Source organism: Seriola lalandi, unplaced genomic scaffold (genome assembly GCF_002814215.2).
Source record: "Seriola lalandi dorsalis isolate HSWRI2012SDOR001 ecotype SW California unplaced genomic scaffold, Sedor1 jcf7180002054689, whole genome shotgun sequence".
NCBI classification, from domain to species: domain Eukaryota; kingdom Metazoa; phylum Chordata; class Actinopteri; order Carangiformes; family Carangidae; genus Seriola; species Seriola lalandi.
In genome coordinates, this window is record NW_019525242.1 from 2,583,202 (window position 1) to 2,593,050 (window position 9,849).

A 9,849-nucleotide genomic window follows, 5' to 3' on the forward strand; every position below is an offset into this window, starting at 1 on the left:
TTCCAGAGTCCTCAAGAAGCCCCAGAGGAGCCACGTGGTAAAGAGTGAGAGTTTGGAGGTGAGAGGATGCCATCTACAGAGGCTTTCACTCATCTAATAAAAAAAATAAAAAAAACCCAGTGAGCTTCAAAGGATGGAGGAGAGATCAGGCTCTGGATGCAGATGTTGACGCATCAGCGTGGTGCTATCATATCTTGCCCCCATGAATTTGGAATTTCTCTCTTCACAGGGTCAGTGACTCCAGCGCCATCAGCAGAGCAGGGTCAAGCAGTTCACTGATAGATACTTTAACAGGTGCCGGGATGATAAGTTCTCCTGATGCCCAGTTCGAGGGACTCTCAGAGTTCAGCAGAGTCAACGTCATGTTGTTTTCATAACATGTAAAGCCTCTCTTTGGTTTTACATCCAGACGTTTTTGAGGCTGTGAACCCGTATCCTGAGGGGAATCTAGACGGACTGAGTGAAGACAGTTTGTGACTGGAAGTTATTTATTTAAATCTCCAAATCAGTTACACATTGCTCTTTCCTCCATCAGCAAAAGACTACAGCTAGTGTGAATGTATATAATTTTGTCCGCCCACCCTCTCCAGAGGAATAAAGAAGGAAAAAAAAAAAAAAAAAAGAAATCACCAGCCTGAGTCCTGATGAAAATGTGGCGGGGCCCTTCTGTGCAGGATCAAAGTCTTAGGGACTCTGATTAAATGATGGAATGAAGGAAAGGCGGATACGAGCTGAAGAAAAAGGCCAGAACCTCTGCTAATTCCTTTTCATCCAGGCAGCCTTGACAGCCGAGGCTCTGCCAGGTTCCTCTGAGAGGCATCGCGCTCTCGCTGCACTCTGTGTCAGGTTTTGTTGGTTCATCGAGATTCGTCACTCTCTGTGTTTAGATGTCAAATATCTGCACGCACCGAGGACAAAACGAAATTCATCTATCTTCACTGCAAAAGGCAAATAAAGTAGTGCAGCACCTCGGCAAGCACAAGAATTTCACTTCATCTTTGTGGCTCAAGTCGACTCAGCACCAAGATATGATGATTTAGGGAGGAAATACTGAGGGAATGACTGCAGCTGCAGTGTTTTAGTCACCTAAAACAATTGAACAAAAAGCCCCGACAAAGACTGCAAGTTATACCTTCTTTTAAAAATATATGTTTTGTACTTATTTTGACTGGATTCGCCTTAAACTTTATATTTAATTTCTCCTCTATGAGCATAAAGCATGTTCTTTCCTGTAACTTGTGCTTGAAACACAGAATAAAACCAAACTCTAATCTAATTTAATAATAATAATAACAATAAATCTTATTATTGACCTACTTCATCCTTCAATCCTCCACAGGACACAGTGAGAGAAAAACAGAGGATCAATACTCCAGGCTTATTTGAAGTCTGACTAACGCTTGTGTATCGCCATGGTGGCAGCCGACACAGCTGACTTCCAGCTTTGCCAACACACACACACACACACACACACACACACACACACACACACACATAGGGTAAGTTCAGTCACGCCGACATCAGCCTCAAAAAGTGGTATAAGGCTAACCTTGGGATTTTTTTTTTTTTTTATTGAACCAGACGAGCGCAGAATACCGTTTCAGGCACACAGAGTGTAAACCTTTACTTTATTCCCCTTTTACTGCAAATTAAAGTTTTGTAGCTTTTTCCGTCTGATTTTACGGGAAACATCTGGATCTCTTGCACCGCTGGAGCAGTGGCCCCGGGTGATTCTGTGCTGCTCAGCTGTGAGGGCCCGGGATAATGAGCAGGTATCAAACAGGCTCCTATGGATAGGCCGGCCTAGGTAGGAAGGGCTGTCCAACAGGATCCGAGACCACCATGCGAAGCGCGACAGCGCTTTGTGGCATCTGTCCATATTTGAAAAGTTTTTCTAATTTTACCGGAAAGGATTTCATCTGATTCTGCTTGAAATGTTTGTTATAAAAATGGCAGTAGGAATATTTGTTTGAGATTATCCAGAAAATGTGATTTTTATTCGCGTGTGTATTGACATGACCCTGTTTTCACTGCCCTGCAGGTCAGCTGTATTTATCCAGCCTGTGTAAAGTTACTGAAGCTTGATGCGCAGTCTTCACACAGGGAAAGCAGTGTCATTCCTGAACCAGCAAAATTAGAATTAGTCACAGGGATCCCAGTGCCACACACTCTGTCAGATAAATCACTCCATTTAAAAATCATGAACGTAGGTGGTTCTCCTGAAGGTTAAACAGTAAAACCGGTGATTTCTTGCTCCCGGTGATCATCACTGAAAACACCCACCAACACAAATGACTCTCTCTGAGGAAAATAAAACAGAGCATTTTAACATGGAGCAGGCCTCCTGAGTCACTCAGTCCGCATGCTCCCTCTGAGAAACTGCACTCAGACGCATTTGTGTCAGATGAAGTGTCTGTGTAAACTCTAATAAATCAGTGGATGATGTGAGTTTGGTGCATCGGCATCTTCACAAAGCAGCAGGAGGATTAAGCCACTGTGGCTTGCAGGTGTTTCCCCTTCACACCACACACACACACACACAGAGACAATCACACAGGCTGACTAACATTCTGCTGTTTCTACACTGGAGTGGAAATCTGTAGTGAGTTGTCATCTGTTATCTCCTGAGTACTTTATATTTTGTAATGCAGTTTTCAAACTGAGAAAAACATAACATGCCGGACTGTATCCATCTGAAATGACATTATATTATTGTGGATTTGCTGCAGTTAAATCGACAGGGGGGTGTTTGTTTTGTTGGTAATTATTGAGCTATTCAAAAGTTCCACTTGAAAGTGAAGGTTTGAGTTCAGCTGAAGCAGCCACAGAGAGTCAGGCCACCATTTACATTAGTACCCCTGCTTAACAATGAGCTGCTTTCAGTGTTTAGATTGCATCTAACCACGTCTGGGAAACCGAGATGTAAACAGTTTTAATGTTTTAAGAGTGAGCGGGAGAGAGATTCAAAGGAATTTCTACAGTCGTCTAGTTGGGGTCCGTTTTTTTTTTTTTTTTTTTTTGAAGCTGCAGGCTGAGAGTTATTGTCCTTATCTGCGGTTGTTGGGGCTCCCTGCTCGTTAAAGAGCCCAGAGGCATCGCCATTTGAAATGATTACTCGTTATTTAAGCGGACAAGCATTTTATAAGCCTGAGTTTGAAACTGGCTCGAATTTCCTACACTGTTAATGAAGCTGTATTTTTTATGGTCGTTTTTTTTTTTCTTCTAAGTCGGCCTTTTCTTTCCATAACAAGTGGAGAGGGGAGAAAGGGGGCAGTTTCTCACACCCAGCAGGGAAATAAAAATGGTGTTAGTATTTTTTTTTCTTTCTTAATCTAGCAGCCATCAGGGGAACCTCACATAAGCAGGCGTATTGTTTTAGGTTGCTCTAGTTTAAATCTTGTTGGATGGAAGTTCAGCAGAAACTTTAATAACTTCGACTGGAATTTATTCAGCTGAACTACATGGTTTTATGTTATAGCTTAAAATCTACAGCTAAAATTTGAAAAAAAAAAAAAATCAAAAAATCAAGCGTATTTTGTTCAAAAATATGTGTTTTAATAAATAAGCAAAAACAAAATAAATGTACATTGGACGGAGTTTTTGGAGACTTGCTAAAGAAAATAAATCCATGCAGGAATGACTCTAAATTGCATTGGTCCCTTTACAAGCTATAGGCGCACTTACACAGGTATGTACAATATGCATTTATATATATTTATACTTTGGTTTAAAGTCTTTGAAAAACAAAATAGGCCTATATCTCCTTCTTAAAAAAAAAAAAAACGATTTAAGGATGGCTTTGCTGGAATGCAGGCCGGGCTCTGACACCTCTGGCCTCCTCCACACATGGCAGAGCTCTCAGTCTGCCACTACAACAGCAACACACAGTCACACACACAGCACAGCGCCGTGGGTCCGCGTCCGCACACGCACAGTTGTGGGTCACATTACGTCTCTCCGCCATGCCTCTGAGGTCGATGGGTTCTTCAATAATACCTTTTGGTCTTCATACTTTGTAGAAGTAAACAGTCTGTGACGGAGACAAAAACACAGAGATATTATTAATCATATGGACACGTGCACAGCAATGCTCTAGAGTGTGTCTTGTTTGTGAGGCGAGGGCACATTTGATGTGTGTGTGTGTGTGTGTGTGTGTGTGTGTGTGTGTGTGTGTTTTAAACATTCACTGGCTAGCTGAGCGTGTGGGAAGTCATTAATGAATCAATTATTATCCACCGAGCTGAGTAAAACCATATGGCAGCAGAAAAGCAGGAACCTTTTGTATCTGAGTGGGATACTACAGCTGCAGCAGTCTCTCTGGCCTTTAGCTCGAAGCACCTGAGTAAATTCACGCTTTTCATTTGGCCCAATCCCACAACAATAACATCTATTTCCTCTGAGCAGCGTTAAAAAGTTATTATTGAAATATATCACGAAGTTCACCGACGTCCCGATTTGTAAGGTTTATTTTGAAAGGCCTTTCACATATTTAAGAATAATATCACCACGTGGATTTCGAGTTTGCCTTTTGCCAGTTTAACAAAACGAACGCTGTTTATTCTTAGAGAGCAGCTCACTTGCCTTCAGAGGAAAAAGAGAGATAAGCTCGTGAACATTCTCAAAGGCTAAGCGACCCTTTTTTTCCCCAGAGCTGTGTTATCCCCCAGAGGTAAATTAAACTCTCTTTACTCAGGAAAAAAAAATCCACCTTCAAATTTATCTTGCTTACACAAATCACTATAATAATGAAGCTTGCTGGTTGTCCCCACAGCAGCAGGGCTGGTTTATATGAGACAACAAAGTGATGCTGATGAGCTGTCAGGACTGAGCGGTCTGCAAACTACAGGTCAGGCCCGTGAGAAACAAACAAACCCCCGCTTCTGGTTATTTTAACTGTGAAGTGTTGTTTAGTATCACCTGCTTTACCGCCCCAAATAAACAGCCCAGACCTTTATTTTCTTAAATTGATCTGGAACCGTCATGTCTGAGGCCTCGGTGGAATGAGTTGAGATTTGCATCCGTCAGATCTTTCAGAAGAAGCCCAAACTGTGAGGACAAATATTTCCCGATGACAGACCAGATGTTATAATTTGGTCAGTGTCATGCTTGCTTGACTTTTCTCTCATTTTCTTCTCTCTCTGTTGCTAAATTGCAAAGCGGAGTTGAGTTTTTCCAAGACTACGCCTGTGAAAAGTTAAAACACAAGCTGCCAGCTCTTTTGTGATAACGACACCTCTCTATAGCGGATCATGGATCCTTGTGGACTTGAGCAAGCCAGGCTGCAAATCTGCAAAATAACGTGATCAAATCCAAACTGCCTGTTAATACGCGCCTCTGTTTTTATTGTCTTGCACTGGCTTGAACTTCTCATGTCCAGCCGAGCTGCCCATTCCTGCGGTCTGCACACAGGAAAGCCCTCTATTGTGGATAGAAATTACCCGTGGTGGCACCACAGCTGCGTTTTGGTGCTTTTAAAATATAAGGATTAACTGCAAAACTCACAACTGGCTAATTTTATTGGGTTTCTGGTCAAAAAATAGAAGAGACAAGAAACAGACGAGGCATATTCTTCATCTGGCCTTGCATGTGAAAATGTTCCAAAACTATTATTTGTATTAATTCCCCTACTTCCCTCCTCCTGATCCCTTTCTCCAAATAAATACAATGTTCCCTTTTCCACATCCCGAGCTGCAGTCATGCAGATTTAACTGGATCCTTGTGGGATCCTGAAGGTGTCAACAAGTGATCTGATGGATCAGTTGTCACCAGAAGAGCCCAAAGCAGCAGCAGCAGCAGCAGCAGCAGCAGCAGCACCAGCAGCAGCAGCAGCAGCACCAGCATCCAGATGCAGATGCAGTCAGTCGGGCGCTGACAAGATGCTGAGGCCTCACTGTGAAATCTGGCACATTAATAACAGGCGCAGTAACAGCTGAGGCCTTCAGGCTTCTGAGCACATGGGTTGAAATTGTGATGCACAGCTCTGTCGTTTGACTGTTTGTAATATATTTTATCTGCATTAAAAACATGGCAGCAGGCTTTAAAGGACGCCCTCCAAATCCAGCACACGTGGCCTCATCACAAGCGCACAACTACCCTCATTTTACAATAAATTACTACAGGAAAGAGCATGACTGTGAGTAAAATTCACAGGATACAATTCATAATCTGCCTCATATGTCTGTCTGCAGCATCGCACTGTTCCTTCGTTGTTTATTATTTGTTCTTTATATCTGTGATTGTCTTGTGAAGATATTATTCGTTCAATCCAAGAATAAAAGCCAATCTTTTCTACTACTTCTGCTGTAATAATATTGGATTTCCTTTGCTTCAGTCTTGTGGTACCCACCGCTTTGGCATAGTAAGTGAAGGTCTCTGGGTGCTAGTGAGATGCTGACATAGACCAAGCACCCTCCATCCTCCACACGGAGAACGCGTAACTGAGTCTTTCGTGCGCAACGTAGCTGCAGCTGGACATCTTGCTGTCCATCTCGTCGCTCTGCAGCACCTGACAGAGAAAATCAATGTATCTGGAGGCGAGCTTCAGAGTCTGTATCTTGCTCAGTTTGTCCGAGGGAAGCGTGGGGATAATTTTGCGCAAAGACGCAAAGGCCTCGTTGAGAGACTGAGTCCGTTGCCTCTCCCGGACGTTGGCCAGGACCCGCTGGTTCTGCAGCTCCTCGTACGACTGGGTGCTGCTCGGACTCGGTTTTTTCCCTCGTTTCACCGGCCCCGGGCTGCTGCCGCTGCTGTCCTCGCTGGACTTTTTACTGTGTCTCCTCTTCCTCGCGAAGCGTTTCTGCTGCCTGTCCAGCTCCTCCTCGCTGGTCACCAGACTATCCACAGGGGAGACCGGAGAACTGGAGCCCTCTTCCATTTCTTTCTTGAAGAAATGCAGGGATAGAGAGGAAAAAACGTTGTCCACCTTTGAAGCCGTGGTTACAGCAGTGTATAGATATCCGTAAAAGATGAGGAGAATAACTTCGGGATGCCCCTCACTCTCTGCGCTTTTCTCGCTTTAAAAGTTTCAGTCTGGAAGGTTGGCACGCTTCTCCTTTCGCAGGAAGTTTTTTCCTTAAATTTTTTTGGAAACTTTATCCCAGTTTCAGATGCTAAATAGTTTTGAGGGTGGAAGGGGAGGGGTTTGGAGGGCGGAGGGGGAGCCAGTGTGCGTCCTGGTCCGCTAATAAGCAAGAGGGAGCAGTCATGGTTTCATGTGTCCGGGATATGACTGAAACAAGGCTCTTATTTACAGTCAAAAAGCAGCGGAGACCTGTTCCTTTTCTTTTTCCTTTTGTGCACGGTTGGTCAAACAGACATTTTTTAATATTAATTTCTTTTTTACGCAGATCATTCATTGAATCAGAATGAATCAAATAATTATTATTGGATTATTATAAAATGGACCTAATAGATATTTTATGTTGAACATTTATTGGAATGCTTGTATTTATCTTGAATTACTGTTGATAAATGTTAATATGTATTTTAAAAGTTGAACTCACGCTTCTTATATTTTTTACAACATGAGTCTCTCATCCAAACAGTCAACAGGATCTGGTCTCAGAGGCCTGTGGGCTTTGAATTAAAGTAAAACATCAGTTCGAGCTTCGCGAGTCAGTAAAACTACCGAGTTAACTGCTGTATAAAATCCATTTGGTCCTGGAGTGTTAAGGCTGTGTGTCACAGTCAACTCTCTCTCTCTGTAAGGCCTTTTATATCCAGACAAACCAGCCATGTACAGTAAATACTGTGTTTTCACTGCAGTATATATATATATAAAGAGAGAGAGCGATTTACGCACAGATTCATCGGGCTGCAGAGGAAATCTATCCGCTTGATCTCTAATCGAATCAAGTCTGTGCGTTCTCACAGTCCCTATAATGTGGAAGTCAAACAGGAAGGAGGCTTAAACTAACCGAGGAGCTCTCCGGTTTCTGCGGATACCTCCAGCGGACGCGCTCTCCATGCGTTTTGTCAGCGGTCCACTTCTTCATCTGTCATGTCATGTTTTCCCTACACAGAGCGGCGCACAGGTGGCTCATATTATACAGCTGAATTTATCCACTGCCAAAATGCAGAGTTTGACCAAATCAGCTGACTGACCTCTCGAGAATTCTGCGGTTCTGTATTGTTGTGGGTTTTTTTTTTTTTTTTTTTGGCTATAGCCTGTGTTCTTTAACTGCAAACATATCATGGTACATAATAGTCATTTTATTTTTATTTAAAAAGAAAGAAACAGGAGAAAAAAATCTGGCGGTGAGCTTAGATCATTTATCTTGTTTCCAAGATTCCTCTTGAATAAAATGAAAACTTCATAACTTTCTAAACAGTGGGAGAATTATCTGCTAGATTGTGTTTTATTTTTTTTTTTTTAAATATTGAAATAATCCATTTAAGACAGGATTTTTTAGTGAAGATTAACAATTGAATATATATTGACCTTTTTTGTACTATATACTGTATACTGCAGGCTACTCTATCCTCAAAAAACACTATATTGGATGATGTTCCTGAACTTATCAAGGAAACAAGGCTTCAACTGTTAACTTGACTCTCTCATTATTCAAATTGTACTGAATAATTGCCTCTTGTTAGGAAGTAATTTTGCTAATTCACACTGTTGCGTACCCTTTAGTTCACCATGAGTATCTGAAAATAATCAAACTACAGTATCTTGAGTGCATGTGCCCATGTTATGTGTGTTTTACACATCCGGGGAGACTGTTCGCTGTAAATGGGGTGGAACCAAGTACCTCCTGAAAGTTGCACAACATACTTTAAACCCATGCGTGCTCACTTGGTATTGGGACACATCCTGGTTTTCCCTTGAAATCTCCGCTGGCCTACAGGAAACCCGGTCTGCTTTGTGTTTCGGGCTGCAGTGGTAATGGTGACTGTCATGCTACTTTTACTCAGTGCCACAGCTCTTAACTCAGACCTTGGCATACCTCAGCACAGGTCAGAGTGTGGCTACATTTTGCTGGTCTACTTCATACAACCTCTTTATAAAGAAGGTAATGTTTCACACATGTAAATATGAAAGCAAGGATCGAATATCTGCAAGTGCATTGTATGAAAGAGGGAACATGCACTCACAGGAGCACACACACACACACACACACACACACACACACACACACACACACACAATGACACACACTTTGCCTGATTATGACCTCTGACCTTTCTGCTCCCTGTCTCAGCTGCAGGAGGCCTGCACACCCAGGGGAGACTTGCTGATCCTGCGCAGCGTCTATAGGCTCCACATATACACACTTCACAAGAAGAAGAAGAGGAAGAGGGGGGCCCCTGGCCAGCACTTTTCCATCCACTGTATTTGCTGTGGGCAACGATAAGCGAGCTCCTATTTAAAAAGGCAAGCAGTGAATGATGAGGGTGACAACTTGCCCCAGTCTCAAACTCACTGAAACACATGTCTGATCATATTCCACTGCAAAATACTGTATGTGATAAATAAAAAAAATGTTATAAAAAAGGTTAAGTTAATAATTTAATATACACTGGGATTACTCTTTTTCTTTTCATTTAATTCTGTTTTGGGTCTAAAGTCTATTTCATGTTTGAGCTATTGAGAATTTCACGGATTTGATATTAATTCATTATCATATATGTGCACCTCAGCAAGGCCTGTGAAAATGTGTTGATGAGGAAATACATTCAGTAATATCTATAAGAACTCTTTAATCCATCAGGGATGTTGGTAAATGATTCATGTATCACCTGATGCTCAGTTTAGAGGAATGTTTGGTCCCTGTGGCTCTTGTGTGAACCTGAGAGAGGTGATGGAGGAGAAGAAGAGGCAAAGGCAGCAAAAAGAAGTGAGACTGG

At 42.4% G+C, this 9,849-nt stretch overlaps 1 protein-coding gene across 1 annotated transcript; it reads right to left on the reverse strand.

Moving 5' to 3' along the window:
* Positions 1-3,533: 3,533 nt before the first annotated feature.
* Positions 3,534-7,079, reverse strand: twist2. Its single transcript, XM_023423064.2, has 2 exons — positions 6,347-7,079; positions 3,534-4,030 (listed from the first exon to the last, which is right to left on the reverse strand). The coding sequence occupies exon 1, from the start codon at positions 6,872-6,874 to the stop codon at positions 6,380-6,382; it is 495 nt and encodes a 164-aa protein (XP_023278832.1). The 5' UTR covers positions 6,875-7,079; the 3' UTR covers positions 3,534-4,030; positions 6,347-6,379.
* Positions 7,080-9,849: the final 2,770 nt, after the last annotated feature.